This window comes from Frankliniella occidentalis, unplaced genomic scaffold, assembly GCF_000697945.3.
Source record: "Frankliniella occidentalis isolate FOCC.00 unplaced genomic scaffold, Focc_3.1 Scaffold45, whole genome shotgun sequence".
In the NCBI taxonomy this organism is placed as follows: domain Eukaryota; kingdom Metazoa; phylum Arthropoda; class Insecta; order Thysanoptera; family Thripidae; genus Frankliniella; species Frankliniella occidentalis.
In genome coordinates, this window is record NW_026267175.1 from 1,206,473 (window position 1) to 1,224,110 (window position 17,638).

At 51.7% G+C, this 17,638-nt stretch overlaps 4 protein-coding genes across 6 annotated transcripts in view; 3 read left to right on the top strand and 1 right to left on the bottom strand.

The window, feature by feature from the left end:
* LOC113208291 (growth arrest-specific protein 2-like) overlaps positions 1-13,801 on the top strand; it is a 72,253-nt gene extending 58,452 nt beyond the window's left edge. Inside the window, exons 3-9 of one of the 3 annotated variants that reach the window (XM_052266985.1) lie at positions 7,438-7,562; positions 8,621-8,762; positions 9,564-9,795; positions 9,925-10,330; positions 10,456-10,542; positions 11,753-11,873; positions 12,201-13,801. In XM_052266985.1, coding sequence (XP_052122945.1) covers positions 7,438-7,562; positions 8,621-8,762; positions 9,564-9,795; positions 9,925-10,330; positions 10,456-10,542; positions 11,753-11,869 — 1,109 coding nt within the window. In that variant the 3' untranslated portion in view covers positions 11,870-11,873; positions 12,201-13,801. Of the gene's footprint in view, positions 1-7,437; positions 7,563-8,620; positions 8,763-9,563; positions 9,796-9,924; positions 10,331-10,455; positions 10,543-11,752 lie in introns of all 3 variants that reach the window. The other 2 variants (XM_052266984.1, XM_026425236.2) reach the window with 2 other exon arrangements.
* LOC113208290 (uncharacterized) lies at positions 1,664-6,464 on the bottom strand. The gene is made up of 2 exons (XM_026425235.2): positions 2,601-6,464; positions 1,664-2,525 (listed from the first exon to the last, which is right to left on the bottom strand). The coding sequence occupies exons 1-2, from the start codon at positions 6,400-6,402 to the stop codon at positions 1,768-1,770; spliced, it is 4,560 nt and encodes a 1,519-aa protein (XP_026281020.2). The 5' UTR covers positions 6,403-6,464; the 3' UTR covers positions 1,664-1,767.
* A 236-nt stretch (positions 13,802-14,037) lies between the features above and the next one.
* On the top strand, positions 14,038-15,787 carry LOC113208264 (carbonyl reductase [NADPH] 1). The gene is made up of 6 exons (XM_026425198.2): positions 14,038-14,206; positions 14,440-14,568; positions 14,648-14,779; positions 14,996-15,234; positions 15,317-15,522; positions 15,605-15,787. Exons 1-6 carry the CDS (start codon positions 14,189-14,191, stop codon positions 15,724-15,726), a joined length of 846 nt encoding a protein of 281 aa, XP_026280983.2. The 5' UTR covers positions 14,038-14,188; the 3' UTR covers positions 15,727-15,787.
* A 285-nt stretch (positions 15,788-16,072) lies between these two features.
* On the top strand, positions 16,073-17,531 carry LOC113208263 (carbonyl reductase [NADPH] 1; the record flags this gene model as incomplete). The annotated part of the gene is given in 5 exon segments (XM_052266986.1): positions 16,073-16,237; positions 16,670-16,798; positions 16,884-17,015; positions 17,099-17,337; positions 17,420-17,531. Coding segments are annotated over 5 exon segments (633 nt in total), but the record flags the coding sequence as incomplete, so codon positions are not given.
* Positions 17,532-17,638: the final 107 nt, after the last annotated feature.

Here is a 17,638-nt window from a genome sequence, read left to right on the forward strand (position 1 = left end):
GCTCTCGACCGGCCCGTCCCTAACCTCACCCAACCTCGCCCAACGCGGCCTAGGATAGGACCGCTCAGCGGGCCCGGCCGCTGCGCCCGCGCACCCATCCACTATACTTTCTTCCCGCCAAAGACCATCAAGCCGTTGCCAACGCGATGAAAAGTGGGGGGAACCTAGATAATCGAAAAGACGCATCATATGGCAAGGGAAGGACTAAGAGTGGGCTGCGGCTGGCGGTCTGGGAGTCCGGGACCTTGAGCCGGATACTCGAGGACCCACGGTCGCCTGCCTGAGAGGGCTAAATCGACCAATCAGGAGACATTCTGTGTCTGGCGCCGCCACCGGCGGGGTCGGGGTCGGCGCCCCGCCACCAACCGGCTACTCCCAGCCACGCCCCGCCACGCCCGCCACGCCCCGCGACGCCGCGTTCGCGTCACCGACCGAACCTCACACCGCGTCTTCGTGACGTCCGGCGTCTGTCACGCGGCGCCACGCCGTGTAGCAGGTGGAGTGAAAGCGGAAGTTCAAGGCCGGTTCAAGTCCTGCTGCGCGTCGGCCTCTTCAGACGGACGGACGGACGGGTCTTTGGCCAATCTGTGTGGTTAGAGCTCTGTTTACAAGTAGTGCCTCTGGCCTCGCGGAGAGCGCGGGCACAACATGCAGCTCTTACCTCCTGCGATCATCACGCTCCTCTGCTATCTCGGGATCCCGTGGCCCTGCTTCATGCTGCCCCGACGACGGGTGAGCAGCAAGCAGCGAGCAACGCACCGCGCTCCGCTGGCGGGGTGAAAATGAATGAAAGCAAAACTCTGAGTAGGCAAGGAATTCCAAACTGCCCCACATGGGGAGCAAGTTCCGCCACGGTCGGTGCGCGCCCCGGCCCGGCAGGCAGCAGGCCCTGCCCGCTCCCTCCGCGCCGACAAGCCACGCACGTACATGCACCGCTCGCGAAGGGAAACCGACGTGTGTTTGGCGAGCGAGGTGTATACGGGCACCACCGGGCGGCGGGTCGCGGTGAAGGTCGACATTCTCCCGCCCCTAAATTATGTGCGCAGAGCGGCGCAGAGGGAGGTAATGGATTATTCCAAGCCCAATTCTTTCACAAAGCTTACTCGTCTTCCCACTCTTCATTTCCCGGCACATCTGTTTTTCTTTGCCCTCAAATTCGCGGGGCAGTCATTGCTTAAGCTCAAATCTGCAAGATGTCATTTTTAGCATCGGCCACCAGCCGTTTTGTCCTCTTCCCGCTATGTCGATCGATAGTTTCATGTTGTTAGACCCACTTCCCTCTTGCCCGCCGCATCTGCGGTGGCGGTGAGTCAGCCCCCAGCCCTCGAGTCCGGCCCAGTCGCTCCGCCGCCCGGTGGGTAGGCAGCCCAACCGACTGGAAGGGCCTCTGTGCTGCGGGTCGCCGTGGCTCGCAGGCGGCTGCAGGCAGGCGGCTCGTTTCTATACCGGGGAATGACCACGCGTTTCCCCTGCTCATGCTGCAAGCGGCTGCCTCACTGATGGGTCGTGATATTGAAATGGTGTGACGCCATGCCGATCGCGTCGCTGCTGTTCCGTACGCGGAATAATTAACCCTATCATCGTGCTCAGTTTTCTCTCTCTTTGCATAAAGGTGTATCGGCGCCTTTTGTTTGCGGGCGATAGTAAGCAGGTGGGAAGAAAGTGGGTTTATCACGCGTTTATTATCGAATATTGTATGATACAACTGCTCTAGACGCACTGGGTTGTGAATAAGGTACAGGAGGGGCGCCGGGCTTATTGGGCGCGCTAGGCGCGGCTGAGCCCGGGCATGGCGAGCAGCGCGTACCTCAGCGAGGTGGCCTGCGCGCTGTTGCCGAAGGTCTCCCACGTGGCGAAGCCCTTGCCCCGCACCGCGTCGGGCCCCGCGTTGGGCCCCGTGTCCTGCTCGCCGCCGATCCGGAACGAGCTCTTGCTGAAGCGGTGGTACGCGCTGGGGGTGGGTGATGACGTCAGGGATGACGTCATGGCCTTGTTGGAGGAGGGCGCGAACGCCAGCGGCGTCAGGGGCCCCATGGGCGCGGGCTCGGGCAGGAACTGCGACCGGTAGCCGCCGCCCTGGTAGAAGGTGCCGCCGCGCAGGTCCAGCACGCCCTGGCCGTTGCCTGCACGGCCCATGAGCGGCACGGGCGAGGGTGGCGGGTAGTAGGGGTAGGGGTTGGAGTTGCGCACGGCGCTCGAGGGGTCGTACAGCCCCGAGCTGGTGATGACGCTCGACTGGAAGCCGGAGCCGCCGCCGCCGCCGTCCCTGCCGCCCAGGAAGTCGGAGCTGCCCTGGAAGCCAGTTGAGCCGCCCTGGAAGCCCGCCGTGGAGCCGCCTCGGAAACCGCCTCCTGCTCCACCCTGGAAGCCGCTCGCTCCACTCTGGAAGCCGTTGGATCCGGATTGGAAGCCGTTGGATCCGGTCTGGAAGCCGTTGGATCCGGTTTGGAAGCCACCGCCATCGCCGCCACTGCTGCTGCCGAGATTCTGGAAGCCTCCTTGGAAGCCTACACCTCCTCCTCCTCCTGAAGGCAGAAGAGACCCGGTCAGTGCCTGCTGTGCGGGTCCGCCGCCGCCCCGTCCCCGAGTCCGGGACTCACCTGTGCCCGTCCGCTGCATGCCGTGGAAGCCGCCGCCGCCGCGCTTGCCACCCGCCGCCGCCACCTCAGCCTGGTTGAAGGAGCCGCCGCCGTTGAAGTACTTGCCGCCCTGGGTCTGCGTACCTCCGTGGTTGTTGCCGTGGTGCTGGTAGTCCAGCTTGGCGCGGTCGTCGAAGCCGTCGTGGTGGGCGGTGTTGCCCGCCTGGGCGCGCACGTCCTGGTAGGCGGTGCCGCCGTCGAAGCCGCCCTGCTTGCCCGCGCCATCGTTGACGAAGGCGGCGTTGAGGAAGTCGCCGCGGTTCTTGGCGGCGCCTTGGTCCAGGTAGGTCTTGCCCGTCTGGTCGAACGCCTTGTGCCCACCCTCGTCGTTCAGATCGTCGAAGAAGGAGGTGGAGTTGGCCGACTCGTCCTTGTGGTACGTGTTGCGGAAGCCCGCGTTCTTGAAGCCCTTGCGGTGGTTGCCGTTCTTGTCCTCGTACGTGCCGCTCGCGCCCTTCTTGTCGAAGGCCTGGCCGGTGTCAAAGTTGCGGCCAATGTCGTGGCCGGACTTGACGCCCTGCTGGTTGCCGTAGTAGCCGTTGTCCCGGCGCTGGCCCTGCTGGCCGGCCTGGGAGTCGCCGTACTGCGCGCGCTGGTTGAGCCCGTTCAGCGAGCGCTGCGCCGCCGAGCCGTAGAAGCCCACCTCACCGCGCTGCCCGCCCTGCTGGCCCTGGTCGTTGAAGAACTCGCCGTTGCGCGCGCCCTGGACGAAGTCGCCATAGCGCGACAGCAGCGTGGGCACGACGTAGGCGGACGCGGCCCCCGTCAGGTCGCCCTTGATGTAGCCCTTCACCTTGACCATCTCGCCTTCCAGGGTGCCGTAGATTTTTACGGTGCCCTCGTCTTGCTGGCCCTCGGACACCGTCTCCGTCGTAGACGAGGAGGTCGCCGAGGTAGCGGGCGTCGGTGCGGCCCGGCGTCTCCGTCTGGCCTGAAGTTGGCTCTTCTTGTTCTGCTGCTGCTGGTGACCCTTGTGGCCTTGCTGCTGATGACCTTTCTGGCCCTGCAGCTGTCCCTTTGAATCCTTCTGGCCCTGCTGCTGACTCTTTACATCTTTCTGGTCTTGCTGCTGACCCTTTACTTCTTTCTGGCCCTGCTGATGACCCTTTGCATCTTTCTGGTCCTGCTGCTGACCCTTTGCTCCTTTCTGGTCCTGGTTGGTGTCGTCTTTGGGAATGAGCAGCTTACCGTCCACGGCGTCGACCTTCTCGGCTCGTCTACGCCGCCGGACTTTCGCCTCCGTGTCGATGACCTTGAGGGCCTTGACGAAGGTGGCGGTGCCTCGAACAGTGACGCCCTGGGGTATGTGAGGGATGTCGTACTGCTTGGTCGCGCCGCCGGGTGACTTGACGAGTATGTGCTGCGCTTTCGGTTTCAGCGTCTCGATCTCGTCGTCTGGGCGCGCCGCTGACGGCTTACGCTGGGTCTCCACCCGCTCTACCTCCCTCTTCTTGGGGGCGGCAGTCGAGGCGGGGGCCGCAGGCGCAGGGGTCGTGGGCGCAGGGGCCGCGGGCGCAGGGGCCGCGGAGGACGCGGCTGGCGGGCCCTGGCCAGTCTTGACCACCACCTGCGAGCCGTCCTTAAGGGTGCGCACCTCCGTCTGCACGTTGGGGTTGCTCTTGATGCTGATGACGGAGCCCCCTACACTCTCGGGGGCGCGGTTACCCTTGGGCCCCTTGCCCGCCTTGGGCTGCGACCCCTTGTGCGGCGGCAGCTCGTGCGGCTTGAGCTCCCGGATGGCCCTCCTGGTGCGCGGCACCGCCATCCTCTGTCGGGCCTTCGCCGCCGCCGCGCCACTCGGCGCCGCCTTGCTGGCGGCCTTGTTGGCCGACTTGGGGTGGCTGTGCCGGTGGTGATGAACCTTGAACACGTCCGCGCCGACGCTCTTGAGGACCTCCGGGCTCACGACGACCGCGGACGCTGACGCAGTAAGGACAGGAGTCAGTCCCCTGCGGTCGGCGTCGGCAAGACTGCGCGCTCTCCTGGGGCTGGGCTGCTTGGACGCGGCCGTTTTGTGCTTCTGCTTCTGCTTCTGGGCTTGCTTCGCCCTGTCACTGTTGTGGCCAGCTCTTCTCCGCCGCCGCGACTTTGTCGGCTGGACTCGTGTCGCCGCCGTCGCTCCTCCAGATTCTCCCGGTTTTTGCTCACCTCCGGCGTCCTTGGCAGGGCTTTTCTTTGCTGCGCTGGTGGCACCCTCCAGCCCCTTTCCTTCTGCTTTCTCCTGCTGGTCGTTTTCCGATGCCGGATTTCCTTCCGTTTTCTGTTGAACCGACGCAGTTTCTCCTGCATGTATCTTCGTTCCCTTCTGTGCGTCAGATCGCCTCCTCCTTCCCCCTTTCTTCTCGTGTCCGCCCCCCGCCTTCTGGGGCTGCGGTGCTGCCTCCGCCGTCCCCGGTGCCTTTGGCTCTGCCGGCACTTGGGCCTGCGTCCCTTTCGACGGTGCATTCTGCGCCTCCTTTGGTTGCTCCTTTGGTTCCCCCTTCTCTTCTTTCTTCTCTTCTTTCTTGTCTTCCTTCTTTTCTACCTTCTCTTCCTTTTTGTGCCCCTTCTTGTTCTCCGCGTTGCTCCTCCTGCCTCTCGCCTTCTTCGCCCCCGCTGGAGCCCTGGGCAGCACCTCCGCGTCGTTCTTCTTGTTGTCCTCCTTCTGCCTCTGCTCGTCCGCAGCCTTCTTGCTCTTCTGCTCCGCGCCCTTCTTTTCGTCCTCCGCGCGTGGGAGCGGCGCCCCCAGCGCGGCACCGCGCCGCGTTACGAACGGCGCGTCCTTGAAGGCCGTTTCCTTGTCTGCTCGTCGCTTTGCGCGGTGCGGCTGCCCCTGCGCGTTCTGCTTCACTTGGCGCGCTTCCTCGTGTGTCATCTGCCGATGGCTGTCGTCGGGGAGGTGCAGGTGGCCCGTGGCGTTGGCGGCCGACATCTCCACCTGCTCGGCGTCTTGCTGCGGCGGCTTTGGCGTCGACTCCTGTTCGGCAGCCTCCGTGGCCGGCTGGGCCTTCTTGTCGGTGACTGGCGTGGACTTCTCTTTGTTGAGGTCGGGAGCCTCCGCAGCCGGCTGAGCCTTCTTGTCGGCGGCTGGTGCGGACTTCTCTTGGGTGGGCTTGGCAGCCTCCGCGGCTGGCTGGGCCCCACTGTCGGGGGTGGCGCGGCGCGCGCGCGTCTCCTTGCCAGCAGACGTAGAGTTGGCGGTGGCGATGGCGGTGGTGTTGAGGGCGGTGACGTTGCCGGAGCTGACCTCGGGCGCGAGCTGGGTCGCGTTGCCGTTGCCACTCACCGCCGCCGCCACGCTTTTGGAGTAGTTGATGACGGCCTGCACCACCTGGCCCAGCACGCCCCCAGGGCCGGGCTCAGCAGCGGGTGCGCTGGTTGCTGCCGCGGCGTCCGGCTCGGCGGCAGCCCGCTTGGTCTTCTGGGATGAGTCCGCTGCTGTATCCACTTTGGTGGCCACCTTGATGGCGGCGTCGGGCGCGACGCTTTGGTGACCCGAGTTGTGACCGTTCCCCGCCGCCCCCTTGGGGCCCGCGGGAGCCGCGCCCCCGCTCAGGAAGGTCTGCACGGCCTGGGCGTCGGCCGGCGTGCCCGCCGACAGCACCATGGCGTTGACGACGCCCTTGAGCGTGTCCAGGCTCGTCCTAGGTCTGCGTGCGGCCGGCGTCCCGAGGAAGTCGAGCTGGGTCTGGGCGGAGGCCCGCCCCACCCCAGTCGCGACGAACAGGACCAGCCACAGCACCACCTGCACGAACGCGCCGCGCACCATCGGGAACCGCGCCATGCTAGCGCAGCTGCACTGGCATATCTGGACGCACTGCGACGCCCTCCCAAGGCGACAGCCATTTATTGAATCTTCTTCGCTGCCCCGGCGCCCGGCGCCCGCTCCCCTCCGGCCCTCCAGGAGCGAAGTGGTGCCCGCCGGACCCCTCCCCCCCTCCTCCCCCTCACCTCGGTGCCATCTCCCTCCAGGTCCAGGGCTCCCCCAGCCCGCCCAGCTCAGAGCACCAAAAGTTCTTCTCTCACTACGGCCCTCAGGCTCCTTCGAAAATTTCGGGTCTTTGACAGAAGCAAAATCAAAACCCTACGGGAATTGTGTATTTTTCAGACTTGGTACTGTAGCAAGTCTGCAAAAACAATTTAAAATGCGAGTCAATATCCGAAAAGCAGTTGAAGGCTTCTGATCTTTATACCACTAAAATGACTCTTTTAAAATAAATGGTTGATGATTGAAGATTTTGGTTTTTTTCTAGCTCTTACTTATATCAACTCACACGGTAATTTGACGTCGTGTCTTCTAGATTAACTCACACCCGTTAACTTTCGGAGGATAGTGTTAATCTTTGCTTTACCCCGGTCGTTCATATTCTCCGGCAAAATCGGAAGGTTCCCAGAAGATACGACGCGTACTTCAATTCCTCGTCCGAATCTGAAAGGCCCGTAGCGTGGCGGCCTTGTTTGTTCACAGGAGTGGATCACACACACAAAAACAAAGAAAGATAGGCGCCGGCCGGTCACACCGCACTTTGTGGCTGTGGCTGAGAGGCTGACAGTGTAGAGGGTAGCGCCGCGGCGCGGCCCAGCGGCCCGCACGGGTGAACAGGATAAGTGCCAACGACAGATCGGCGGATCCAAGGATGTCCCTCAAAGCGCCTTGGCAGAGGAGTCCTGCTAACCACCGCGAGAGCCGCGTCGGAACCTGGCCGGACGACCGGAAGAAGACCTGGGCTGGGCCAGCTGGAGCAGCTCCTGGAGGAGCTTTTGGAGGAGCTGGAGCCGTCTCTGCAGGCCTAACATTGTTTCTGTTCGTGTGTTGCAGGCATAGACTACATTACGGGGACAAACTTCCTGGACATGCTGGACAACGGCGTGGTAGTCTGCCACCTGGCCAGGGTGATCCAGGACAAGGCCAAGCAAGCCGTCGAGTCGGGGTCAGTCAAAGGGGTAAGTTTGGTATCGGCAATAAAGGTGTACCCATAAAAATCCTTTCTGGTTTAAATTAATATTTATTGTACTGTTTTGCATTGCACAGTTTTCTCTTGAAGCAATGCAAATATATCATCATAACAAGATCACTCATCTTGGAATTGGTAAAATGTTCTTATTCAAATAGTATTTTTGGTACATATTGTTTCAAGTGATAAATGAACTTGTGCTAACCCGAGTACAAATCTACTTAAAACAAGAAAGGATTTTTCTGTGTGTTATTTAAGTTTGTTTTGAACCCTTTGGCGACGAGCGTGGGGGTCATGCGCTGGCGAACCTGGGAGCAGCCTCTTCTCGCTCCAGTCCGGGAAGTAGAGCTTTTCACGGGGAGTGCGCACGATTGGCTGCGGCCCGGCGCCCCGGGCCGGCCTGGGGCTCGCTCACGGCCCCCGCCTGTTATACATTAGGAAACGCATGGAGCGTACGGGCTCCAGCGTGACCGTGACCTATCGCATTCTCAGTTCATCTTTGCATTTTTATTTTATATTTATCATCATCAAATAAGATAGCAGATGCTGTATTTACATTTTATTCCCTGGATATTTGTGTGGTTGACCGTACGTTTTTCTCAGTTCTCATTATTCCATTCCTTTTTGAAGTAACAGTCCTCCAGTAGATTTTTTGCTGACTCAACCTCCCTAGTTGCCTGCATCGGTGAAACACGTCAATCGATGCGAAATCAACTTCGATTATCAATTGACAGTTTCCTTCATTTTCTATGTCACTTTGAATTTTAATTTTATCGCTGATCTCAAATGCCAGCGCGTGCATTATGTGTCCCGCTATGCATATGGCCTGTGGCCACTAGTAGTGCGGTGAGGGAGAAGGAATAAGTAAAAGGACCAACATAACACATGTTTTGTCGTGGCAGAAGAAAAACTATGGTTTCTCCGAGAAGGCACGTGTTGGTACGGCCTATTTTATTGCGATTTTTTTTTGCCAGTGTTGCACAAGCGTTGAGGAAGAAACGAAAAAAATCTTCATAAATATAAATGTTTCTGTTGGTTTGTTTGCAGCCCGTGCCTGCCATCAAGGGCCGCTGCTTTGAGACCGCCCCTCGGAGGTCCTTCTTCTCCAGGGACAACATGGAGAACTTCATTCAGTTCTGTAGGCAGCTTGGGGTCCACGAGAATCTTCTGTTTGAAAGCGACGACCTGGGTAAGTTCAGAACGACCCGTACGATCCCCAGCCCCCTCCAGAGTTTTTATTTTGTTATAACGCAACGTTACCCAGCGGACTAGAAGTTACCACTAGTGCTTCAGAGGCGGGAGGTGTGGAGGTTTCATTCGTGTACTCGATGGACCCGAACAGCGTTCGAAAACGACAGGAAGACAGCAAGATAAATCTATGGTCCGATTCGAGAATGTCGCTTGCACCTGTTTGACTTTTGGGGTGCGCTCCGGGTCCGGTCTGGTACCCGAACGAAAACTCCGCCCCGCCCCGCCGCGCGGCTCGGAGCGCCCGCGAGGTAGGCACGCCCGTCAGGCACGCGCACCGAGCGGGCGGCCCACCCCACGCCTGGCTCCACGCCGGCCAGAGCGCCCGCGGGGTAGGCACGCCCGTCAGGCACGTGCACCGAGCGGGCGGCCCACCCCACGCCTGGGGCGTGTAAAGTTAAGCACGCGTGAGCGTTCACGTGAGATGAGCGTCCTGGTGAGAGGCAAAATGACGCGAAAATTGACAAACCCATAGATTTTTAGAGAGGAGGGACTAAGAAGAGTGCAATCCTGCAAAAATATTTTCAATTTGAAGTCGTTTCGTTTAGTATATGGCACCGCACGTTGCTCGTGTGAGCGCTCATCTCACGTGAAACGCTCACGCGTACTTAACTTTACACGCCCCTGGCTCTACGCCGGCCAGAGCGCCCGCGGGGCAGGCACGCCCGTCAAACACACGCACCGAGCGGGCGGCCCATCCCGCCCCTGGCGGCACGACTAACTCCGTGCTCTCTGTCCGCAGTGCTGCACGCCCAGCCCCGACACGTGGTGCTCTGCCTGCTGGAGGTGGCCCGCATCGCCACACGCTACGCGCTGGAGCCGCCGGGCCTGGTGCAACTGGAGAAGGAGATCGCGGACGAGGAGGCGGACGGCGCGCACTCGGACTCGGGCATGTCGCACTCGTCGCTGCTGTCCTGGCAGTATCAGGCGTCACCCCAAAACAAGAGGACCAAAGAAAAGCTCAGGCACTCCAGGTACGTCACCAGGTGCTCCAAGCCCTGTCAGTCGTCTGCGCGTTGTGTAAGACTGCTGTCTAGTAGTTTGTTTTGTCCGGTTTCGATTCGCCGTTTCTCATCCACGGTTTCTCCGTTTGCCGCCCACAGTTCCTCCTCGGCGCTGAGCGTCGCCGGGTGCTTCGGTGGCGGCGGGCTCGTGCCGCTGGCGGTGCGCCCGCACTCCTCCACGGGCGACAGGCGCTCGCTAGGGGACGCGGACGGCGGCGTCGGCGTCACCCCTCTGCGGGGCACGTCGGACGGCGTGCCCTCGGACAACACGGAGGACGAGTGGTCGCGAGGCTCCGGCGAGGACCCCGACCTGGAGGTGGACCTGGAGGGAGCCCAGGATGCCGTCACGGCCCCGGGGGTCTCCGAACTGGACCGGAAAGTGCAGCTGGCGACTCGCGCCGTGCAGAGGCATTGCCGGTGTGCCTCTGCCAAGTGTGACAAGCTACGCGTGAAGAAGGTCGGGGAGGGCAGGTACAGCATCGCGGGCAAGAACGTCTTCATCAGGGTGAGTGCTCAAGTCACGAGATTAAACCTCTGAAAACTATAAAATTGTCATGTTGACGATTGGCCTGCTCTTCGTGACTTAGTTCGTGGCACTGTTCGTACTTGACCAAAGCCCTGTTGTTGCAGCTGCTGAAGGGCCGCCACATGATGGTCCGGGTGGGCGGCGGCTGGGACACCCTGGAGCACTTCCTGCAGCGCCACGACCCTTGCCAGGTGAAGGTAGTGAGCCGTGACGCGCTCCTTGCCTCGCCCGCCCCCGGGCCGCCGCAGGGGGGGCTGGGCGCGCTGGGGGCCGCGGGGCTGGGGGCGGACTCGCCCGGGGGCCACAAGTTCCTGCACATTCGGGCCAAGTACCGCAGCCACACCCCGGACACACCGGCGCGCTAGCACAGCCGGCACCTCGCTTCCAACGCACCCTGCCCTGCACTCGCACTCAGCCCAGCCTGCACAGTAGCTGTCTGTCTTTGGCGGTAGCAATTGTCTTGGCCTTTTCTCGTTTCGCCTTTTTTTATTACTTATGTAGAACACCTGTACATATTTTGTTGAAAATGATGCCGCAGGGTAATTTTGTGGGGCTTTAAAGCTTGACAGTACCTGATGTCTTGTTGCACTGATTAAATTTCAGTGTTGAACTGTAGACTGTGCCATATTCAAAGTCACTATGGTGTTGTTGCTGTTATGCAGAAAAAGTGACATTCACCAACACACTTGAATTCACCTTGTTATTTTTGCAAACCTAAGCACAATTCTCTATACTGGTTTCACTATTTACATGCGCACATGCAGCTTATTAGGAAGATTTTTCTATATTTTATTTTGTTATTTTCCACATGTTAAGTTTTTTGCATGTTTGAAGCAACGTTTGTTTTTGTAAATGTTGTAACATATTTTTTTGTACTATTTGTCTGAAATTCAAACTACTGATGAGAACAGGGTATTTCAATATTGTATGTTGTGTAGTAAGTTAAACCTTACATGGCTAAATAGCTAGGGGCTGACTCAAGTTAAGACATTATGCATCATTTTGCATAGCTGAAAGCTTTTAGAAGGACAATACACTGCTTAATACTATTAAATTGTAGCACTTAACTTTTAAGAGAAATAAACAACGCACATTTTCACTTTATATTTATAATTTAATTCAATGGTGCATAGACAAAGTCACCACTAATGTCAGTGCAATTTCTAGAATTCTCTTAACAATTTATTAGACCACTTTTAACCAAAGTGCACAATTCTAATCTGTGTTAAACGTACATATACTTTTTCTTCTTTTCTTTTTATTGATGTGACACCACATTTGAGGTCTTTGAGCAGTGTTCTGGGGAAAACCCACCATGCCTTTAGGTTGCCATACCTTTTGGTGTGATGCGTTTTGAAGCTCTGAAGCTAATGTAATTGATGTATGTTGTTTAAATGTTAGGTTGCGAAGAAGAGATCTCTCCTTCAGTGCAGAAAAGCCGTGACAAGAAAAAGTGCTTTAAGTAGGCGCAACAACAGCGAGCCCAAGCTTAAGAAAAGAGTTATGTTCTTCTTGTGAGCAAGTGAGCCTCTCTTCCAGTGACAACCGTTTTCCACTGTTGCATACTATCCGTGCACTTACTAATTGTAGTTGCATGGTCGTATAGAGAGTATCTAATAATTGTAAAATACTGATTGAATAGTTTTTCAAATATTTAGTTCTTTTCCTCTCCTGTTATTTTTCACACCATTCTTATTGCGGTCCTTTCATCACATACATTATGTACAGTAGTTTAAAGAAACATTCATGATTTGGTTAATTGCTAAGTTTAAAAAATCCCTGTGATGCAACCAAACCAGTGTGTTTGTTATGTGAAAATTGACTTAACAAATTTTGTTTCACCTTACAGGGAAGTACTCCAAGACACAGATCTAGGAGTAGTTTAAAGAAGAATTGACAAGAAATTCAGTTATCAACTTAGTAACAAATTTTGTTTTTACAATGTGTATGTTTTTAGCATGTAATACCATACATTACTTAGCTGTGAAGGATTATTCCTCTGCCTTAAACTCATAAATCCGGCCATTCCAATAATTGTATAAGAAAAATACCTAAATTGTATCTTGCATTCAAGTACATGCCAACATAAAGGTGTGTACCTACAGCTGGAAAAAAGGTGATTAGTTGTGATACAAAAAGTACAGTCTGTTGAGAATATGGAACAATTTTCCTTATGGAAGTTGACGTGCTTACTCAACCATATTTTTGAAGCAAATTTTATTAATATGGCCATACATTCTGTGAATTTAGATATATGTAATTATTGTAAAATGTGACTGTCACACTGAAGTTGCCGTTTTAGTTTTTTTTGTCTTTTGAGTTATGGGGAAAACTTTGTTAATTTATTATGTTTATGTTTACTTTTTGTGTGTTCTATTCTAGTGAGTAATTTTTACCACCAATAATTAGTTAACCCATAGTTCTGAGTTTTCTAGTTGAGATACAGTTGTGATGCAATGTGTTCAGTTTGTTCTAAAATTGTTCCAGATATTATGAACAATTTTGTATGAACAAATGGACCAAACAAATTATTGTCTCCTCCATACAATAAACAAACCAGTTTATAAGATAATAAACTGTTCTTGTTTAAGTCTTGTGACACTTCTACTGTTTGCCAATTACATCATTTTTATTTCTATGCAAAAGAACTGTAATCATTTGGGTTTTGAATTTGACATGACATTGCAATATTTCCCCTGAGTTAATTGTTTGTATTGGTGAATTTCTACGTACTTCAGCTGGCCTGAAATCATATCAGTAAAAAATCCTTATGAGGTATTTATTGAATATTCAAAACCGAATATACATCCTAATTTTGATGAAGTTTATCTTTGCCAGGTCAGCTTAATGATTTATTCAGATGTGTACTTTGACAGTGTTGTTTTTCTTTTTGTCAACCGTGAAATACCTTGCTCAAATCGTCTTGTTGTTGTTCAACATAAGCAAATCATTCCGTTTTCCCTATCTACATAATTGTATGTATTTGTTGATCCTGGTTTCTAATTATTATGTACCTTAAAAGTCTACTCTTATTGAATATTTTAAGCTACTATATATGAGTCTTTATTTATACCATCAAAGTGTCTTTTAAATATCTCTACTATAGGGATCCTGGTTCAGATGATGTAACATTTGTAGCATACTCTAAAAAGTTACCGCAAACAAGTAGAAGTTTTGTTTTTAACAGGATAAACTCTGTTCACCACTGATTTAATTTTAATAGAAATTTGATAGTATGTTCCAATGCCCCTAACATATTCTGTGTGGAAAGTGTAAATAGTTAGCCATAAATATGTAGAAACACAGATTTTTCTTCAACTATATTTTAGAGTAAGATGAAGACGTGCATTGTTCAATTGTTACAAAACACTCATGTGTAGCATCTTGTATATTTTTTTTTAGATTGCAAGTGATTTTTTACAATAAAAGCTTGACTTACACAAAAAACAATCCCCGGGAGTTGTGATTTATGCTAGAAAGCTTTGGGCTCCAAGACAATGCAAGGGACCATGAGAGAAGGGCGCCCTTCTCTCATGAAGGGACTGAGAGTTATCAACTTGATCCTGAAGCTATGAAGCTATGGGTACTATCGAGAACTCTACCTATACACAGTCATCATACATCATAATGTGTCATCAGACAAGGTCCCCCCCCCCCCCTCCTGGCCTCTACTCCCCTCTCTTTCTTTATCACCTACACTCTAATCTTCCTCTCTTGCCTCTTGCCAGTCACTTCAGTTTTCAGTTGACAGTCCGGTAGTGACCGGTGTACAAGAAAGTTGGTGTCACTATCAGATTAATATTATCTTAAATTTTTTTTTTTTTAATTTACCAAAATATGACTCCTGTTGCTCTTGTAAGTACACAATAAGTGAGACAGTTGACACTGGAGAAAACGTAACCTACAAAGTCTTTAATTTTCTGTGGCAGGATCATCCATCCATGCCACAAAACAAATAATCCACAAAGATATACTTATGAAAATTTACATCAGGGAATCAATTGGATCTGAACCCATTTTGGTCACAAAATGTGGAGTTGGTTCTGAACAAGAAGTCCTTTTAATATTCTGTCATTTTTTGTGATCAGGTTACCGGCTCAAATAAAGGGATTGGGTTTGGCATTGTAAAAGGATTATGTGAAAAGTTCCCTGGAATTGTCTACCTTACTGCAAGAGATGAGGAGCGTGGGAAGGCAGCTGTTGCAGAATTAAACAAGGCAAGAGTTGCCAGGGGCACAATAGTCTAAAAGAGTTTTAAGTCTGCTACACCGCTGATCTTTTGTTTTGAATTTTCAGCTTGGCTTAAAGCCAGAGTTCCACCAGCTAGATGTAACAAATAAAGAAAGCACTATTCGCTTGAGGAACTTCATTCAGGAAAAGCATGGAGGACTTGATGTGCTCGTCAATAATGCTGGTATTGCATTCAAGGTCTGCGGAATGTTGCAATCCTCAGCTGGATTCACAATCGGAAAGCTGTGAGGGTAGTTGGGGCGAGGGGTGGGATGAAGGCAGGGGTGGTGTTTGCCCCCCCCCCTTTTCCCTACCTTTTGCCTAGACATGGAGAGTTCCTATTGTAAATCCAGCTTATCTCATTTGTGTTTTGGAAAGTAAAGGTATAAACACATTGAATGTTTTATTTTCTAGGCATCTGCGACTGAACCAGTATCTGTCCAAGCTGAAGTAACTCTTGCAACAAATTATTTTGCTCTTGTTGATTTTTGCAATGAAATTTTCCCATTGTTACGACCACATGCAAGAGTTGTTAATATTTCAAGCTCATGTGGACATTTGCTTCGAATTCCTGGGGAAGAAATACGCAAACAATTCTTGAATCCAAACCTCTCTGTGGATGAGTTGTCAGAGCTAATGCAAAATTATGTCACGTAAGTAGTACACATTTTCCAGTTATCATTATTTCTCTTTTGTTCCTCTTTTTTATTATTTTTTTTAATTTATAATTTGTAGTGCTGCTAAAAATGGAAATCAAGAAGCCTTGGGCTGGGGCTCTGGTTCTTACAATGTTTCAAAAGTAGGTGTAAGCAAACTTTCTTTCATTCAACAAGCCATGTTTGATAAGAATGGACCAGAAGATGTTATTGTAAATGCAGTGCACCCTGGATACGTTGATACAGATATGACAAGTCACAAAGGGCCATTGACAATTGAGGAAGGTAATCACATTTTATCATAATCCCTGTGTTTTAATTCTTGTCACCCTAAAATCACAACATGAATCTGAATTTCTACTTCCAGGTGCTGCTGCCGCTATCTACTTGTCTTTACTCCCTCAGAATATTGCACAACCACGTGGTGCCTACATTTGGCATGACAAAAGAGTTGTGGACTGGACGAAACCCCTTCCTGCTGTTGTTTAACTCGGTTTAACTGTACTGTTTTCACTGAATGCTCACAATAAAATTTTTATCAATTTAACAATGCATGGAAATCATAGAAACCAGATGTTCCTTGTAAAAACAGTCGTCGTGTTGGATCTTGCAGATTTTTCTTTCATTCCAAGTTATTTCTACAAATGCAAGCCTATAAATTAAACACAGCGATTGTCGTCGCATACATTGCGTAACATCGTTATCAATCATCACACACCGCGTGAGAATCGGATAAGCAAACAGGAATTCCCCCACCCCCACTTTTTTCCTCCAGACACACACACAGACACACATACACACACACATACACAGCACACCTACCTGTCCACCCGTCTGTCCCTGTCGCTAAAATAGCGTCCCGGTCCAGTGTCCAATGAGCGATGTAATGTCGCACTGACAGGACAGACGGAAAGAAGGATTTAGCTTTGTCCTTTGGTAGCCAGAGTTTGATCTAGCACCTTAGGTAATCTTGCAAACGATGACGACTCCTGTTGCTCTCGTAAGTAGGTTGTAGTAGGAGTAAACTATGACAGAGTTACTCTGACACCGCCGATCGGAGAAAACATAACCTACAAATTTCTTAAGTTTTTGTGTCTTCTGTGTTCAAAGAACAACGACATTTATAAATATCACATTTTATTAGTTTGCTATCAAACCATCAAACTGAAAATCTTCCGTGGGCGTAGCAAGATGATATATTTCCTGTTTCTAGCAGCCCCCTAAAAATAAATAAAAAAGAACAGAAAATGGACTTAATAATATTTATTTGAAGTGTTCTAAATAATTAGACACCATAGGAAAAAATACACTGTTGCCTGTAAGACCATCAAGGTTGCACGATTTTATAATTTATCACATCAATGCCATATTTATTAGGCAAATGTTTCTAGAGCAAGATTTTAATTTTTTTCCCCCTCTATTTTATGAACAGGTCACTGGCTCGAACAAAGGCATCGGATTTGGCATTGTAAAAGGATTGTGTGAGAAATTCCCTGGAATTGTGTACCTCACTGCAAGGGATGAGGGGCGGGGCAAAGCTGCTGTCGCAGAATTAAACAAGGCAAGTTGCACAAAGCACAATCTTCTGAAAAAGTTTGTCTGATAAGCTTCTCACCTTACGTTTTTTGTTGTTTTTTTATTTTCAGCTTGGCTTAAAGCCAGAGTTCCACCAGCTAGATGTAACAGATAAAGCAAGTATTACTTGTTTGAGGAACTTCATTCAGGAAAAGCATGGAGGACTTGATGTGCTTGTCAATAATGCTGGTATTGCATTTAAGGTTTGTGAAATTTTACAGGATTTCTCTGTCATCTCTGTTTTGAGAAATGCTGGAAAATGTACCATGTCTTCTCTATTTTCTAGGCATCCGCAACTGAACCGGTATCTGTTCAAGCTGAAGTGACACTTGCAACAAATTATTTTGCTCTTGTTGATTTTTGCAATGAAATTTTCCCATTGTTACGACCACATGCAAGAGTTGTTAATATTTCAAGCTCATGTGGACATTTGCTTCGAATTCCTGGGGAAGAAATACGCAAACAATTCTTGAATCCAAACCTCTCTGTGGATGAGTTGTCAGAGCTAATGCAAAATTATGTCACGTAAGTAGTACACATTTTCCAGTTATCATTATTTCTCTTTTGTTCCTCTTTTTTATTATTTTTTTTAATTTATAATTTGTAGTGCTGCTAAAAATGGAAATCAAGAAGCCTTGGGCTGGGGCTCTGGTTCTTACAATGTTTCAAAAGTAGGTGTAAGCAAACTTTCTTTCATTCAACAAGCCATGTTTGATAAGAATGGACCAGAAGATGTTATTGTAAATGCAGTGCACCCTGGATACGTTGATACAGATATGACAAGTCACAAAGGGCCATTGACAATTGAGGAAGGTAATCACATTTT